This window comes from Melampsora larici-populina (genome assembly GCF_000204055.1).
Source record: "Melampsora larici-populina 98AG31 unplaced genomic scaffold MELLAscaffold_19, whole genome shotgun sequence".
Lineage (NCBI taxonomy): Eukaryota > Fungi > Basidiomycota > Pucciniomycetes > Pucciniales > Melampsoraceae > Melampsora > Melampsora laricis-populina.
In genome coordinates, this window is record NW_006768783.1 from 886,269 (window position 1) to 905,461 (window position 19,193).

The 19,193-nt window shown below is 41.4% G+C and overlaps 2 protein-coding genes across 2 annotated transcripts; both read left to right on the forward strand.

The window, feature by feature from the left end:
- Positions 1-312: 312 nt before the first annotated feature.
- On the forward strand, positions 313-1,384 carry MELLADRAFT_71923 (uncharacterized protein; the record flags this gene model as incomplete). Its single annotated transcript, XM_007410190.1, has 5 exons — positions 313-458; positions 521-577; positions 703-763; positions 872-1,260; positions 1,365-1,384. The coding sequence occupies 3 exons, from the start codon at positions 525-527 to the stop codon at positions 914-916; spliced, it is 159 nt and encodes a 52-aa protein (XP_007410252.1).
- An 11,304-nt stretch (positions 1,385-12,688) lies between these two features.
- MELLADRAFT_86613 (uncharacterized protein) lies at positions 12,689-16,098 on the forward strand (the record flags this gene model as incomplete). Its single annotated transcript, XM_007410191.1, has 9 exons — positions 12,689-12,860; positions 12,942-13,250; positions 13,319-13,909; positions 13,973-14,445; positions 14,531-14,864; positions 14,932-15,034; positions 15,193-15,506; positions 15,571-16,045; positions 16,089-16,098. 9 exons carry the CDS (start codon positions 12,689-12,691, stop codon positions 16,096-16,098), a joined length of 2,781 nt encoding a protein of 926 aa, XP_007410253.1.
- Positions 16,099-19,193: the final 3,095 nt, after the last annotated feature.

Sequence of the window (19,193 nt, forward strand, 5' to 3'; positions counted from 1 at the left end):
TGGGGGTAGTGTTAGTCCTAGTAATGGATTGAAAGCTGGGAATCAACTTTTGTTGGGAGCTGAAGCCAACTTGAACGTACCTCGTTCACTTGATGATCAAATGAAAATCTTTGAAGCCACTTATTCTAAATTAGTAGTCTTTAAACGAGACACACGTGAAAGTGAGTTTTTTTGGATTTCACTTTTTTCTGAGTGTCTTTTCATAATCTGTTTCAGTTTTGATAAGTGACTGATTTTGGGTTTTCTTTGGTTTGTTTTTTTTTTGGGGTGAAATTTAAAGTTATCTTTGCAACTAAACCATTATTATTGTTTTTAGGATTACCTTGTTTAACACCTAAAGATTCGTATAAATCAAGTTTGATTCATTGTGATTTTGTTCAATTACTTTGGTCATTGAATCCGACTTCTAAAGATTCTAATCAACAGTTAAGACAACATGTTAAGAAAGTGATTCGATTGTAAGTCTTTTGTTTTTTTTTTTCGGGAAAGGGAGTTCTGATCTTTTGGTTGTTTTTTCAAGAGGGATGGTCGTTAGTCAAGAATGTCAGGTTAAAGCGGTTGAAAGATCGTATTTTTTGTAAGTTTGGTTTTCTTTTTGTTTATATATGATTTTGTTTTGGTTTCTTTGATTTTTTTTCTTGACTTTTTGAATTTTTGGATTTTTGACATTTTGGATTTTTGGGATTTTTTTGACACTTTTAGTTCATCTAATGAGAAGTTATCTAAACTTAAACCTACTTATGCTCATTTAACACCTATGGTCGTAAGTTATTTCTTGTGATACTTTCTTGGTGGTGGTGGTGGTGGTTGGTAGGGGATGGTTTGGTTTTTGCCTTGATTTGATTCTAAAATGGGTTTTTCTTTTTTTTAGGAACGAGATGGACAAACAGTTGCTTATGTTTGTGTGTTTGGTTAAAAGTTTAAAGCATGAATGAAAGAAAGAAAAACAATAAGTAATCCTTTGACATTGGTTTTGGTCTCTTTTTCTTTCCCTTTCTCTGTCTCTCTGTTTTGATCTTTTTGTTTTTGTTTTTGTTTTCTTTTCGTTCATTGCAGTTTTTGTGGGTTTGTTTTTGTGATTCATTGATTTTTTCTCTTTTTTTTTTGAAAACGTTTTACTTGATCTTCATTCATTTCTCTTTTTTTTCCATTTTCTTTCTATTCTCTCTTTATTATTATGATAATTATTAGTGGTATATATACAAATGCAAAACAAAAAGTCGGTTTATGTTCTTTTTTTTTTGTAAAGTTTTTTTCAAGGATTTGAATTTGGATTTGTTGCTTTCTTGATTTGTTGCTTTTTCTTGATTTTTTTTTTCTTGATTTGTTTTTGTTTTGTTTGTGTGGTTGGTTTGAGAATCAAGAATTGGATTTTCTTTTTCTCACTTACATAAGGAATTAATAATAAAAAAACAATGATTGATTGAATTTTTTCTTTCTTTAAGTGGGGTTTCCTTTTATGAGTTGGATTTGGGATCTTTGGTGGGGGGGGAGAATAGGGAGAACTTTCTCCTACAATCTCAGAAATAGAGGCAAAAAGTCATTCAGATTTGATTTTTCTTTGAGATCTTTTTGAAACTGGTTGTTTTTTTTGATATAAATTTTTTTCTTTAGGGGTTCTCAAAGTTGGCCCGGTTTCAAGAAAACCCAGTTGACCCGGTTGCTTTTTGGCAGTAACCTTGTGTATTGAGTTGACATTTTTGGACAGATCACAGCCAAAAAGTCAACTGGGTCAACCGGGTTTTTACAAACCGGGTCTACTTTGAGAACCCCTTTTGAATTACATTTCAAGGAAATTAGGGAAAACAAGAAAACTTAACTTCAGATTGGTTTATGAAGAAAATCTTGATGACCAAAAAGAAGTAAAAGTAGTGATGTGAATCGGTTGTATTTATGAATATATATGAAATGAATCAGTTGAATAGATTTTCTAAATCAATCTGATCAGTGGTCAGTCATACTCATGAAGATCCAGGAAAGTTCTTGTATAACATGTTGAGGTTGAGGTTTCAACTTCGACTTGGTGTTGAAGTAAAAGTTAATTTGAGCTTCAAAATTTTACCTCATGTTGGTGTGGAAAACCATGAGGATTGCAAACTTAACTAAGTCCCTCGCCGATACAGCCACGAGCGCCAGCGAGGGACTTACGGCTTATCTCGAAATCTTGGCATGAGTTTGCTCGGTCCTTTTTGCAAAAAAAGATCCTCATTATAAAACTTTTTTGTTACATTTTCAACTCCCGCCAGCCCAAAGATAAAAAAGATGCGCCTCGGTCTTACCTAGACCGAGGCGCATCTAGATATCTATCAATTGATAACTGTTTATTGCTCAGGGGGCAGGAAAGGATGAAAGAATCTTATAGCTGTCCTTATATTCCATGGATTCCACTATTTTGAGCCCGCGGATCAGTATCCGTAGCCCCATTCCGGGGCCGGACACCGGGCTACACCCATATTGCAGCCCGATTTTCAATAAAAAGGGCAAAAACGGGCAAGTGTAATTCTACAAAAGAAAAAAAACGGGCAACCTAAACTTTACTTACTTTACCTACCGTGACCATTTTGAGAGGCTCGCTTTACTGCTCTTGACAGACTCAAAAAAGACTCCCACTTGGGATCGTCAGCTGAGGGAGCTGAGCGCATGGATAGCTTAAACATATCATATCATATCATTAGTCTTGAAAATAGTGTTCATAGCATAAGTCATAGCATAACATAAAGGGGTTTATACGCATAAATCGAGATTACATAGATAGAACAAGAGACACTTCATACAACTTGTAGTTTACTAAAGAGCGACAGATAATAGAAGACCAGGGAAATACAAAGTGACTAAAGAGCGATAGAAAACCAATACAAAAGCAAATACAAAGAAAGTGAGAAAACAAAACTACGCTCCAAAAATGTACCACCTAATTTCGTTTTGCCCACAAATCCATTTCAACTTGGAACTTTTTAATCCATTCCGGCATGTTGGAGAATGTGGCTGAGTGGTTCTGGTTGAACACTTCAGGAAAAGGTACGAGTCAATTACAACTACCCAAAGTAACGAAATGGTCACCATTGACGAATCCCAAGATTATAGGATTGTTAGAGTTGGGCAGTGTGCGATAAGGGAAAAACGTGTATGAGTTGACTTCAAGCGGATCATAACAGATGACTGGACGATTGTAAGTACTTGCGATGACGAAGCCAAGGTATGGCATTCGCATCCAGAATTCCCGAGTGCACGTAGGTCCCTGGGGTTGAAGTCGATGAACCAGATCATCAACAACCTCGGTGGCGAATGGTTGCGTTTGCCGAGTTCTTATCCGATTCATTCTGGTGTGCATAGTTGAAAGTAAATGTTCATGGTCCTTTCGAAAAAAAGTAAGTTCCTCAAGCAATTGATGGCAAACTAATACATAAGATTCCTGGTTATATATGTTCAGCGCTTGGGCAATGGCATAGAAGCCACAGTTGCCCTGAGCGGGTGGATTGAAGACCGAGTTGATGAAAGGAATTATGAATTTGGGCAGTTGCTGCAATACGATCTGTTCCTCAGGTTTCACAACAGCACTTTTTTGCAATTGAATACATGTATTGACCTTTGTTTCACCTGTTGATTCTTTAACGACGTTTTTTCGATTTGATTTGAATGAAGATTGTGAATCAATTGGAAATACAGCTGAGCCAAAAGACCGACTAGCTTCCAAAGTGGCTTGTACCTTGGGATTGCGTGGTTCCAAGTTGAGATCGGTGGCAATCAAGCAAAGACTGAGTTCTGGTATGAGTACCTGTCGCAGGTAGAAATCGGGTGTGAGAGGTGCGGCCTTCTTGGCATTGAGATGGTTATAGGAAGACGGGTCTTTCAAGAAAATAGACTCTAGTGTTTGAATGATAATCTCAAATCCTTGATACCCGTAACTGAAAGAGGTATTCATCAGTCCCAGTGAGAAATACTTTGAGTCTTGGGGTGACTTTTAACTTACTAGCCAGGTATCTCAACGTCAATATTGTCCAAATCAATTCGAAAAATGGATTTGCCCTTGGTCTTGAAATTATTCTTTGCATCGTCAAGGTAGGTAGAGCCTTTGACTTTGTTGACAATTTTGCTAAGAACCGCGGTATGACCCTTGATTCGTCTACGATGATCATCAAGGTCAGTGATAAGTAAATTCAAACTTTAGAGAGTAATCAAACATACTCTTCTAATCGTTCAAAATCAATTGTGGTCGGCCATCCGTTGCTAATTCCAAGTGGAATGATATCCTTCTCATCGTGATGAAGCTGGCAAAAGTCCACCGTCTGAATGAACTGTAAATCAACCAAGTAAACAAAAACGTCAATAAACAATGTCAGTGAGAAGTTGAGCGAGATTACATACGGGAAGAGATTTAGCGCCAGTGCGTCCAACTCCCTGGCGAATATTTGGCTTTGCCAATAGTTCAGCCATCAAGTCGAGGAGTTTGGTGGAAGGCTGCTCTGGAAGGGGTTCATCACAAAACGGACACAGGTTTTCCTCATCTGATTCACATTGATCATGTTGATCACTTAGGTTTGAGCGTGAAGAATCTTCATTTTTGGAGTCGGAGGACCCAGGCACTCCTTCATCTTCCTTGATGTCGGATAATGTCAGTGGTACAATATCAAAGTCATCGACATTAGAGGTTGACGAAGTGGTTGCTACTGGCTGTTTGTGTTTGGGAGCTCCTTTTGCGCTGGTCGACGTAAGTACAACACCGTCAGATTGGGCCAATTGAGCAAGGCAACGAGGGCAGGTTGTGATTCGATGGCCACCGACGTTGCAGAAGCTACACTTGCAGGTACGAGGCTTCTTACTAGCCTCTTCAACTTCGACATTGGATTTCCATCGGGTGGTGTCATTTTCAGGGGCTGACCGTTTCCCATGAATTGATCGAGGTCGACCTCGAGTGTCAGTTTTGACCTCCGCATTGAGAATTGGAACCAGGGAGTAACGGCTTGTCTCCAAAAGGGTAACCTCGCTGAAAAGTTTTCGGAGGGAATGTTCAGGGAGCTCAAGCAAGCGGTTGAATTTGCGACGTGCAGCTCCAATAAGTCCGTTGTGGGTCGCCGGAGGTTCGTCCATCGCAAGTTTCCATTGTGTATGAATAAGATCAGGCGAGATGGAGTCCTTATTATCTCTTTGTTGAGCTAATTCATGGCTACAAGGAAGTCCCCACGCGCCTCGGAAAGTGTTGGTGCACGGAGTTTGGAGTGAGTCAGGAAGCAAATCATATTGAAGTTTGAGCTTTTTGAGAGCGAAATGTGATACAACTCCTTTGAGATCCTTGAAAAACGCAGGCATATCATGAAGTGTCTTTGTTCTTTCGATACCTAATAAAATTGATATTTCACTCATTTGATGCTCTTCAAAACGCTTGAAGGAGTTGAAGCAGGTTAAAAAGTCGTTGTTACGACCGTCTAGGAATCGTTTGGCTCGATAATGACTCCCTTCGGTTCGTGAGGTTGAAGAATTACCAAAATGAAGGGTACGAGACGTGTATAAGGTGACAAATTTTTCACTTCGATGGAGCCAAGTGCTGTTCAAATAATCGAAGATATTATGAGCTCTGGCAACTTTGGTCACCGCGGCGAGATTGATATCGTAATCGCTTGGGGTGGAAGAGGAAACATATGTATTCCACAACTTCATGAACTCTGACCACTCGGCGTCTGAAAATTTACTCTTACAATTTTTGGCTATGTTAAGGTTGATATGCCAAATACACAATATATGTACTGAGTCTGGAAAAATCGAAGAAATCGCGTTGAATAAGGCCGGTTCAGCATCGGTTGCAAAGGTCTGTGGGAGTCGAGTAGTGACAGTTTGGTCCTCGTCCTGGAATATAACTTCTTTGAGCTGGGTAAGAGCCCATTCGTACTGCGATTTGACTTTGCTATTGAGGAAGCACATGGCCACGGTGAAGGACCGATTGGTTTTAGTAGTACCGACAATGTGTAGCGGAGGTAAATTGAAACGATTTGTCTTGTAAGTACAATCAAGACTAAGGACTGTATGGAATCTTCGAGTTAGGATGATTGCTGATGGGCTTGCGAAGAATAGATTGAGTAGGGTTCCTTCCGGTGAGGTGAGAGTCCGATGAGCCCAATGACACGCCGCAATCAAATCAAAAAGACCCTGAATTGGTGTTCGACCGTTCAGCCAAGTATCCCTGAGGCGATATCTTGCGTTGTGTATGTCCCGGACCAATGGCTGTGATCCGGTTTCGACCTTCAGGAGAGAGCGAATCTGGCCGGCTCGAACCCCAGCAGAAGACATGAAATCGATTGAGTCTCTAATAGCAGGTGGAAATCTCCGGTAGATAGCCATATTGTGAGGTTGGTCGAATGGCGGGTGATTATGAGTAGATTTGTTAGGGTTCTTCTTGTCTTGAGTAACAAGCCATCTATCTAAACCTGAGCGATAGTTAAGTGAAATTTCAAATAAGCAGCCAGTTTTCTTCGAAGAAGTTGTCCGTCGCTGAGCCACTGATGAATGCCTGTGACCTAATGAACATCGTATATAAACTCTATCTGTGCGCTGATGTTTGCCTTTGTGGCTCTTGATAGCCAAAGCATAGCCTTGATGGCGTGCAATCGCATTGAGATACATCAGGCCGTTTTCTAGTTCGATAAACGCTTTGCCAACCTTGGGTCCTTCTAACAAACGAACTGGTAGGACACCTAACACCAAAACATGATAATGTTAATTCTCCATTATCTTGAACAAAGATTAAAATGAAACTTACCAATGGGCGGCCAATCGGCGTCACGTTCATTTTGAATAAGTTCAACGGCCTCGGCAAGATCCTCCTCCCCAACATTATTGATTGTCGTGTCCGTGATTGATTGAACATCAAGGTCTCCAGCTGTAGTTTGGCTTTGTGTAGGTTCACGTAAGCTCGAGTTGATAGACACTGTATTGGTACACGTTGAAGTCGGATTTTGAGATTGGGATTGGGAAGCTGGAGTTGGTTCATCAAGAGGACCTTCAGTCGGATTTCCACCGTTCATCATGTATTGATGTGGAAGGGGGTAAGGGGGATAAGAAGTATTCGCAGCTGGTGGTTGTGGAATGAAAGTATTCGGAGGAGGTTGAGGGGTAACAAAAGTGTTTGAAGAAGGATGAGGAGGATAATAATTTGTTGGGTAAGAGTTGAAGGTTTGTTGAAATTGTGGAGGATAAGCGAGTTGCTGGTACGGGTTGTGTGGTGGGTAATGGTTTGGAGGTGGTTGAAAATGGTTTGGCGATTGTTGATAAGGGTTCATTGGAAAAGGTGGATGATTAGGAGGTACAGGATACACATGCTGAGCTCCGTGAGGGTGGTTTGAAGGGGGATAAAAGTAGGGAGGGTTTGTAGTAACATGAGGTTGAGTGAGAGTTGAAGTAAGAGAAAGAGGATTAGGTGAAGGAGGATAAAGGTCGGGAGTAACTTGAGGTTGAGTGGGTGTTGACGATTGAACAGGAAGTGGTTTAGAAAGTTGATCACGCTGATCACCTTTGGAGGTGTTTATTAGTGAGTGTGGGGTTGGCGCGGACATGACACGATACGGAGGTTCAATTAACAAGTGTGGGGCTTGTGTGTGTGGGTAATTAAATGGTAGGTAGGGGTAGTTGAGTTGTTTGAATTGAGATTGAATTGTGAAAAGGAAACTTAAAAGGTCGGACGAAGGAAGAAGGGAACAGGGATGTCCAAGAAAGAGGGTTACCTTGACCTTTGTATCCTCCATGGCCATATGGCCTGTGCATATAGGACATATAGGGGCCGGTCCGGGCGCAGGTGTTCTGTGGAGCCCTTTCGTAATAGTTGACGTGCTCTTTTGGAGTTTACGTTGATTTTGTAGCCCAAAGATGGGGAGTAGGGCATGAAATTTAAAATGATGGGCTGCGAAGTGTTTTCGAGCCCAAACAAGTAGCCCGTGGAGTCCGACTCAGGCTAAATTTGTCGAAGGAGCTTCGGGTTTTTGCGGGTATCTCGGGTAATACCCCAAAAAAAGGGGGCTACGGGTTATTTTCAACCGGGCTCAAAATAGTTGAATCCTATTCCATATGTACCTTTCACAGAAATCCACTTGCCTCTGATGAATGTGCTTCCAAAACCCATGCATTTTATTTCTCATTTGAGCTTTCGAACCCTGTGCAAATCGTCCTTGAGGGAAAGATGCACAGGTTAAATCACTTCCACAAGTGCCGAAACCTAAATGTTAGCCTCGAAAATCGTCAAGTCGCAACGAATTCTTGAGATCCTAAAATTGGACCTCACGAAGTCGTTGCAATTGAGCGATGAGCAACTGGATTAAAAAAGCGAGTAACATCAAAGCCCCATAGTAGATGCGTGCTTGATCACGAGCCTCACTGAAACCATGGGAGGCTCAACGATAAAAAATCGTTTAACTCGCCTAAACGACGTTTGAAAACGCTTTTTAAGCCACTTTTGAAAAGATAGCTCTAAAACCCGATTAAAACGAGCCTACTAACGATACTTCTCTCACGACGACGACCTCACTTCCGCGCCTGGTCCTTATTATATAGGTCAACCAACTGCTTGGTACCGGGACTTTGCTAGAGGTATTTGAAAAGCTGAGCACCAAGACTTACAGACTCAAGTTTGAAAGAAATGGCGAATGAGTGGGCCTAAATTTAATTCTTATGGAAGTGCCATATGCAATGAATGATTTTTTGAGACTGATTTTTTGTTACGTATCTATCGGAGTAAGCTTCTTGTTCTGTGTGCAGCTTAAGTTCTTTTCAAAAGATCCTTCATACAGTTCTCATACGAACTTTTGACTATTTTTTGTAGAGATGTTCAGATAGGGGTTTGAAAGCTGTTCATTTTATTGCTGAAGATGTTGAAAAGCTGAGCACCAAGTCCTACAGAATCAAGTTTGAAAGAAATTAGACAAATGAATGGTCGTATATTCTTATGGAAGTGTCATATGCAATGATATTTTTAGACTGATTTTTTTGGTACGTATGTATCTATCGGAGTGAGCTTCTTGTTCTGTGTTGGGCTTCTTTTCAAAAGATGCTACAATTATCATCCGAACTTCTGACTGCTTTTTGTGAGGATGTTCATCTTAGATTTGAAATGAGGATAAGAAAAGAGTTTTGAATGCTTCAAATGAGTCGAGCAAACGTGATGATGATGATGATGATCTGATTGATTTTGAGCACCATTGAGGCGAGAAGAGCGATGTCCATCAGCGTCCCGAGATGAAAGACTTGATTCTTGATTTATCAAATGAAACGAAAATGAACAACAACTGCGAGAGTTACAATTTCTAATCTCAAAGATATCCAACTTGCAATCTGTCCACTTTGATCTTCTTCGCCAAAGTTCGTACTCCTTAGCTTCTCTCTACTTCAACCATTCATCTCGATCTTCTCGCATGTAAAATCGATGATCATCAAGTCATCTGAGCAGGATGATGATGACACTTCCGAAAGGTGTTGTTCCGCAGCGCAGTTCTTCTCGGCAAGGGACCGTTGATCATGATGTGAGTAGAGTAGCCTCTTTCTGCAGCTGGAATGGTCAAGGAGGCTTGGAGGAGTGAAATCAAAAGGTATAAAGATGCAATCAATTCAGCGGGGAAGTAATAATTCCTCAGAGCACTTTACAACTTGAATCAGTCGTCTTCCTTAAAACTTTCTCCTTTGATTATCTTATAATCCTTCACTCTTGAGCTCATTCAATTTAATTTATTAGCACGCCCAAGTCTCATTCAAAATGAAACAAACTGTTGTCTTTTTACTCAGTGTGCTTTCATTCTTAAGTTACTTGGAAGCAGGACTTCCATACCATCATAACTCAAACCAAAACCATCGTGGCTTCTTAACAAAGAGAAAAGCAAAAGTGATCCCAAATGCACCAGATGGTTTAGATGCTTCCAAGTATAATCCTGATCTTACTAGCGACTGTAATGTTCCTTCAATCTCGAAAACGATTACTGTTTCAACTCCCACCACTGTAGCGGCTGGAGAAACATTTGATTGTCAGTTTGCAAAGTATCAACATACCGATACTAGTTGTAATTTAGATAATGAAAAAGGTGATCAAGATGCCGTTTTTATACTTGAAGAAGGTGCTACTTTAAAGAATTGTATACTTGGTTTTTCCCAAGAAAGTAAGTTTAAGGTTGTCTCAGTTTCAAATCCATCAATTATTTCTATACATCTCGGGCTCGATGAAGATGACTGATCTTGATTTTTTTTCGTATATGCGTACCCAGGTGTACATTGCAAAGGTGGTTGTACAGTTGAAAATTCGCATTGGGTAGAAATTTGTGATGACGCTATCAACTTTCAAATGACAAGTGGTGAAGCAACTGTTAGTGGTTGTTCATTTGCAAACGCAGGTAACAAAGTAAGTCAATGTGATTTTCATTGAAATATACCTGGCACAGCTTTCTCAAGATTCTTCTTTGATTTTGATTGCATTCAGGCTCTCCAATTTAATGGGTAAGCATCATGATTCAAGGTATAATCTGATTTGAATTCGGTCATGACTTTTTTTAATTTTCTTTCCTTAAACTTTAGTGGAGGGACCTTGAATGTGAACAATGCATGTTTTAGTAACGTTGACATTGCTTATCGGTGAGTCACATTCTTTTTTCAATCCAATCGCATCCAATCCAATCTGATTCTCTTGTGAGTTCATCATCAGTTCATGTGGTAATTGTAAAACGACTACCAAAAGAGCGGTCGTCTTTGATAATGTTGACATCAAAGGTGTAAAAGTCTTGGCTGGTTATAATCATGCAGATGGTGATACTGTAGACATCAACAGTTATAGTGGAACTGCTGCGACGACTATGTGTGAAGCTAAGGACGCCGGTACCAGCGAGGGAGAGGTTCCACCAGGGTAAGTCTTTCAATTCCAATCCAAAAGAAAGCAATATCAAGCTCTAATTTTCAATTTGGTCTTTCTGATATCCTTAGATGTACGATTAGCGGAGCGGGAAGTTCGAGCAATTCAACGACTTCGCCAACTGTTGGTTCAAGCAACTCTACCAGTGAGACAAACTTAACATCACCAACAACCGAAGGTACCAATTCAACCAGTTCTGAATCATCCTCATCCAGTGGAAATTCTAATTCGACGGATTATGAGTCTTCCACTTCATCCAAGAAAAAATACACTTCATCCAAAAAGAAATCGTCTTCCTCCAAAAAGAAATCAGGTTCATCCAAAAAGAAATCAGGTTCATCTAAAGATAAGAAAAAGCAATCTAGTTAAAGAAGATTTGATCAGGTGGTATTAGTAATCAAACCCGTTCAATTCCTGTTTGAACAACCAAACAGAATCTCAAATGTTGTCAACCTCTTTCTGCTTCTTTCCTTTGCTTATGATCTGAATGAGTTTCTTTGTTTAGTGATCTGTTTCAAGTCATCGCTGTGTGATGATGCTTCACCTATCCTTCATCTTCTAGTCGCCTGTAGTGTTTTGAAAGCGCTTCATGATATCTTTGTATCCTTTTCAATTGGCCGTTCACAGAATTGATTGTAATCCAAAGTCTGAATGGCTATCTGTCGCAAAGTGTCACACATCTTACGCGAGCTCAACAGTTCAGTTCCCCCATGGCTCATATGTCTACTGGTATCCAGCACTATGTTAATCTGATGGTAGTAGCCATTCTGATGGCAGTAGCCATAGAGGCAGCGCGGGACGTTGGATGATGTTAGCGCTGCTCTACCCTCGCTGTCTGGCCAGTGTTTTTTTTGAGTGCGAATTGGCTTTATTTACGGTACTCAAAACAATCAGGTTCGTGCCACCTTTTTCAAAAAATGTCAAAAACATAGATTCAAAGTTGATCTTTTGGCGGGGGAATTCCTGGGAATTCGCTGGAACTTTTTTTTGGATTTTTCTACAGTTCATTTTCCCCACAAAAACAACATTTTGAAAGCAGGTTTTCAAGAAAGGTAGCACGAACCTGATTGTTTTGAGTACCGTAATTGCATACAACACTAACAAAAATTTACAAATGAAATGACTTATGCCTTAGAAAGAGCTGTTTACTTCGAGCTAAACTCTTTCCTTGTCTTTTTTTCTTTTCCGTTTCTATACACATCCTCAAACTCTGGCGCTCAGCACAATTCAAATGTTGCTCCCTAGGAAATCGGTTTTGAGCCAAACTTAACTAAGTCCCTCGCCGATACAGCCACGAGCGCCAGCGAGGGACTTACGAGGACCCCGGCTAAGTCCTATCAATCCTAGGTATGAAAAAGGAATGAATCGGTCCCTTGGGTTTTTGCTATGTTAGGGTTGAAAAAGGAATTATCCGCCCCGGTCCCGGCCACTTGTTAGGGATGTCAAGGAATGAATTTGTGTCGGGCCAAATTATGGTTATTTAATCATACTAATGTACCAGGAATGAATTGAAGCTTAATCATCCTGCATGAACCTCCGAAACAGTCCGAAAACACCTGAGAACTTTGCTACCTCACTTGATTTCAGCCGCTTTATCACCACAGATCACCACAAATCCTCACCAGATAGAAAAACAAAGTTATAATCAATATGCGTTCATACGAAGATTTAAAGCTAGATATAATACACCTCTCACGTAACTGCGAGTTTATTCGCCCAGCCACCACCGAGGATCTCATATATACTGTCTTCAAATCACCACCTAAACTGTCTGATTCAGACCGCGACATAGGGATCTTCTGGACATTGAATACCAAAATGAACTTGATATTTAGTGTCAACAACATTGAAAATGAACTATTTACTGGATGTTATGGTGTGGAGCATGTCATGGGCTGGATTGATGAAGCACGAGAACATACCACCTGGGATCAAAACTCGGAAAAACTTCTCATAACAAAATTAGAAAGTATTCACCAGCATCTGATTGGTGTGTTAGAACTTCTTGTTCGAGGTTGAAACTTGATTGATCCTACTAACACCTCATCTTTGGAACATTCAACGTCTTCAGATCATGGAGCTGTACTTCCTGACCCACCTTCTTGCCCATCCAAGACAAAGGCCAATGTAACCTCGGATCCTGTCACAGAACAATCACCCAGCTCGACATCAAATTTAAACCGTAACTCTTCCGAAGCTAGTGTTCCAAAAGGCGTGAAAGGCTTACCTTCAAGATGCCCAAACTCTACACCAGGTGTCCCGTGTACTCTTTGTCAAGTAGTCTCGACTTCAGCTAAACATCTCTTCCGCTGTCACTGTGGTGAATCTATCTCTACACCTGGAGGTCGCACCCAGAATGTGGTAGTCCACTGGTCAAAGGGTCAGTGTCTTTTTCACAAAGTTTGCAGATGTAGCGTAATTTCTGACTATTTCTTATCTTTGTATCAGGCTTGTGTAAAAAAAAGGCTGAAGCCATGCGTCAACAGCCTCCGATTGGTTTGTTCTTTGAAAAGAAGCGACCAGCTCAAGATATCAGTCCACGAGCACATGAAGCCAAACGCCAAGCTTGGCAGACACCATGTTGTGGATTGACTGATGATACTTGGCCACGGCCAAAGGCTAAATACCGAATTCATGACTGTATAATCGGCTCAACATCTGTATACCATGGTGCTCCTAGACGTGATGTACTTGCTCTGTCGCTTTTCAAGATCCCCGAAGGCCAATTGAATACTGAACAGAAAGCGAAACTCACTCAAGAACGACATGCCCGCGCTACCTGGAAAATTGAAAGGCATGCTGAAATCAAGGCTATCTTTTCAACCAAATGTCTTGGGTCGATTCTCAAACAAGCCGGACAAGAATCACCTGTTTGCACTGAATGTCTGTCGATCCGAACCGACACAAGCCTTCTACATGCTCTCAACAAGTCTTATGCACGCCCTGATTTCCGGAAATACATCCGCAATAATTACACTGCTGAGGATGTATATCATGCTGCTCGACAAGATTATCCCGACTTGGATGTAGCTGCTACTAGTCTAGAGAAAGCAACTAAACTTGGAGATAAAGAATTCTTCAAAGTGTTTGCTCATTGAGGAGCAAGCGGAGCATTCAATCACCTTGAAATCTTCAAAGGCCTCCTTAAAGCAGTTGCTGTACGAACTGAGCGGACCGCAGCTGGAAAGGGGACCACTGGGATGCAATTTCAATCTTACTTCGATGACTTTGTGATGACTCTTGCTGCTATGAGTCCAAAAGCTGCTCAATTCTTTACCGAGAACTTCGCTGGTCGTGGTTTACGCAGTCAGCGCCATTTAAGAGCTGCTACTGGAATGCAGCTTGCTCACGGTCTTTGTCAACAAAACTTTACTCGACTGGTGGAAGCTCTCAAGGCGATTGGTTATAATGGTCCTCTTTCATCTGGCTCTGATGAAACAAAGTGTGAACAGACGTTACGAGTCCACAATGACCATGTGGTGGGCGCTCATGGCGGACCTATCAAAATCACATCCACCGAACAATTGACAAAGATGTGTAAAGATCTTTTGGCAAAGAACGAGCTATCTTCAAAGGTGAATTTTTCAGCATTTCACTCTTGTTTCTCATGAACTCAAAACTGACTGTTGCCTTATGTAGATACGATCATATGTCGTTCAGGTACCTCTGCTCAACATGCCAAGTTATGTAGTTGCCTTACTTCCTAGTCGAGGGAACGAAAATGCAAATGAGGTTGCACAGATGCACGCCACATTCCTTTCTATGGCAGAAGATTGTGGTTTATCAATCTTGTCGATCGGAGCCGATGGTGCAGCAACCGAAGTCTCAGCACAGGCCAAACTGATCGACCAGGCCCTCAACCATCTGGAATTCTATTTTGAATCGGTGGACCTTTGTATCAAGATACCTCTGTTTGGACGCCAACAAAAACCACTTATTGTAGTTCAGGACCCTAAACATGCTCAAAAAACTGGTGCCAATCAAATTCTTTCAGGTGCACGACTCATCTCATTTGGTCTGTACTTTGTCACCATTGGACAACTTGCCCAAGTCATCGAAAGTGCAAACTCGTCACTCTACCAAAAGGATGTTTTCAATGTTGATCGGCAAGACGATGGCCGAGCATACCGAACGTTCAACAACGAAACATTCAAGATTGCAATGGTCCGTGATGGATGTATTGGTCTTGCAGTTTATCTCTACATAATTGGCGAAGCTTGCGATGCTTGGTTGAATCAAACTATGAGCCATGAAGACCGGCTCTTATCGGTTTTTACATCATATTTTTTTATAGAACGGTGGGAAGAATACCTTCAGGAAAGGCAGAGGGATTCGCCAGGCCTCATGTCCTTGGATCGGAATGGAATCTCACACGAGTCTTTCAAGACTTTCAAACATCTAGCGATCTCTTTACTCACATTAATAATAGCACATCGGGAGTATTATCCTGAACATCCGCTCATGCCGTGGAAGCACGGAACTGAGGCATGTGAGCATATATTTGGATGGATGCGTGTCATCCTACCCAACTTCACTTTTCTTGATGCGATGCAGATGATGCCTAAGATCTTCACCATCATCAAGAATATCATGATGAAGAGAGTAAAAATTCCAACTGGTGAACACATCCACTCGGGTAAGTTTTGTCTGTGCATAAACTTCTGAACCTCACTGATGTTGTTGGTTTTACATTGGTCTAGGGTCTCAATACTCCTGGAATCAAGCAAGTACTGGTAGTCAATGTTACGCTCATCTCACCACCTTTCCAAGTGATGAACGGATCAACATCTTGCTATCAATCGCAAAAAGCCGTGCAAAAACCCTCCTTGAGTTCACCGGCATGCAAGAAAATCGTGATGCTCAGTCGGAGTCCCCTAGTACTTCACAAGTCGATATCGATGATTCGGAAGATCTGTTCCAAGTCGCACCACCTGAAACCTCTACTCCAACACAACCCATCCTGATTGACGATGATACTAACGAGGCTGTGAAGGAATCTGCAGCAATGGTTGGACGGCGCCACGATCTAGACGGTCAATTAGAAGACTTGGGCCTTGACGATGACGCGATCAAGGCGGACTATGTTGCTGCTGGTCAAAAGTCTTTGCAAGAGATGAACGCTAGCAATTCTGCTGTTCAAGTATTTACCAATAAAGTTGACCTTACACATGAAGCGTCTGTATCTTTTATCAAATCGGATGGAAAGCTCAATCACGAGATTCTGTTGAATCTTTGTGTGAAGAACGACTCACAAGTTGGTAGGAAGAAAGGGAATGAGCGTAGGAAGAAGCAAATTCCCGATCAAAATCCTCCTGCTTTCGATCCTGATGAAACACCCGATAAACTCGATCCACGGGCCTGCAGCAAGATTGTTGCATCAATTGTAAAAAACGCTGAAGGCCTCGAAAAGGTTGTAGCTAGAATTCACCGATGGAACATGCATGTACCGCTGTCCATGCATCGGCTTCAGATCAATTCACCTTCTACTGTGACTATTCCAATGCAAACACTTTTCAATGAAGGGTCAGTGTCAAAAACTAATCCGCTTGAACCTGGTAAATTTGTCGTGGTCATCAAGAAAAAGGTTTGTCTGTAACTTCTCCATGATCAACTATCTTATATTAATGATGGCTTCTTTGCTTTAGAATATGTATATCGGGAAAATTCTTGAGATCTATGCTTACAAAAACGGACATCATGAGTGGCAGATAACTGCTAGCTCTCGCGACAAGATCTCTTATCTGGCCCTTATGATCTATTACTATGATCCTTCAGCAGTTGGTTTGATGTCTTACCGAGCTGGAGTTTCTCACCGCCTCACCTTTTCGCTCTGTGAATGTGCTAATGTGCACTATATATTCCCAAAAACGACACCTCCCAATCTCAAAGAGATCGAGGGCGATGATGGTGCAATTTGGGTATCTCCAAATGTGAGACCAATGCTCACCATCATGAGTAAACCTGAATATATCGCTCATGTCGAAGCTGAATTGGCTGCACAAAAATCTAAGAAATAGCCTCATTTCATAACAATCACTGCCAGCATTAAAGAGGTTCCCGGATGGGAATCTGGGTCCCAGGGACCAGATTCCCCTTCTGTTACTGTTACACAGCCTAAGAAATATTGCCTGAGTAGTCATTGTGATATATGTAGTCAATTTTTCAAAATGCTTGTCACAATCTGAGCAAAATTACAACATGTATTACATGTAATTTCCCTATCCAGATGAACAGATAACTGAGCTGATGTGTATGTAGCTGATAGCTAAGGATTTACACAGATGTTTGCACATATGTAGCATATGCTTCAAGGCTCAGCTGTGCAGTGCAAGATGATTTCATGACCATTTTACTCTCAATCATGTTCCCAGCCTAGGTCACTTTCCCACCTGGGAACCTCTTTAATGCTGGCAGTGAATGTTATGACATTTTAAAATAGTTTCAAATCAATGAATTGTTATCTTCTTCTCTCTCGTTTCCTATAAGAAATACATCAGTCAACCTGAAAAATATATTGAACAGCCTTAGAGTTGATTGAGCAACCAAAAATCTTTATTTTTTTCGATTTTTTTCCAAAAAATTCAAGTGCCCCAAAACACCCAAAAACAAGCTTTTCAATGTTAGGGATCTGGAGGAATTAATTCCTGGAAACCTCGAAAACCATCATTTTAGGTTAGGGACCAAAAAGGAATTAATGGCCCCCAAAACCCAAAAAAACACGAATGAATTAGGTGATTTTGCCCGATTTTTCATCCCTATGATCTATAGGACTTAGCCGGGGTCCTGACTTACGGCTTATCTCGAAATCTTGGCATGAGTTTGCTCGGTCCTTTTTGCAAAAAAAGATCCTCATTATAAAACTTTTTTGTTACATTTTCAACTCCCGCCAGCCCAAAGATAAAAAAGATGCGCCTCGGTCTTACCTAGCATCCCATAATCTCAGATTTGCAATAGCATGAGTAATTCTCAAGCTATGAAGCAAAGTCCATCCTGGCTGATACACGGGGCCGTACATGACTAGGATATGACTGCGGAGCCAAAAAGAGCAATTGTGCAGAAAACCCCTCAAGCCCTACCTGATCAAACTGCAGTTTGTGAGTGGTTGTTGTGAGCTTGTGAGTGGTGAGTGGTGCAACCGCCCATACCAAGTATCATCCTCATCAAAGGTCACGCTCACCTACATATTCTTTCAAACGCCACAAATTAACCTCCAAATCAGATTCTCAAATATGCTCACACGAAGTCAAAGCTCCGCGCAGCTCTTTCCCACACGGCCAGCGAAGTCTCTATTACAACGTCCGGTCTTGAAAACTCCGTATCTCAAAGCCAAAGAGGCCAGCCAAGCTAAGACAGCAATTGATTTTTTTAAGGAGCAGTACAATTACCCTGCCCGGCCCCAGCAGATTGAAACTGCGGTCAACCTTATCAACGACCACACTATGTTCTTACTAGCAGGCACCGGATTTGGAAAGAGTCGGGTTCCGGAACTAGTGTACCACATGTATGATCCAAGCTATTGTCCTATAGTATTGTGCTTGAACCCATTGGACTTGCTTGGAGATGATCAGGTGAGATCAACCTTGTAGCTTATCAAGTTTTGGATATCGCTGATATGGACTTTGCCTGTTAGGTATTGGAAAAATCGCTTGTCGGTCTGAAGGCAGTTAACCTCACTGGAGCAAACTGCACTCGCGAAATATGTGATGTGATCCTCAGGGGCGATTATTCATTTATTTATGTGGTGAACATCTCACATTCATAGATTTTATGGTTTTGTGTCTAATACTGATTGTCAAATGTTTATTATTTACTCAATGAATTTTATGCAGAGCCCTGAGGTTGCTTTGACAAACAACATTTTCGCACAAATGTTCATGGATCGTAGATTTCAAGCCAGGCTGATTCTGAAGGTTGTTGATGAAGCACACATGATATACACATGGGGGCTTGTGAAGAGTGGAAAAGCTAAAAGGTTGGCAAGCTGTTCAAGAGTTCAAGATACTGGAGCGTTTCGACCTCACTACGGAGAACTTGCTCGTCGGTTTCTCGCCACCGACAAGGTTCCTCTCCTCCTTATGTCGGCCACATGTACACCACAGGCAATACAAGCTATCCTTTCAAACCTCAAGCTCGATGACCGTGATGTTAGATTTTGTAGAGCTGAACTGACACGCCCTGAAATACGATTAATCCGAAGGACTTTCAAACGCCCTCTTAAAGCTGCGCTGATAGGTGTATTCGCACAACACTCTGTTATCAAAACGGAGGAGATACCGCCGACCCTTGTCTACGCCGGGACCCAAAATGCGACACTCGATTTCCT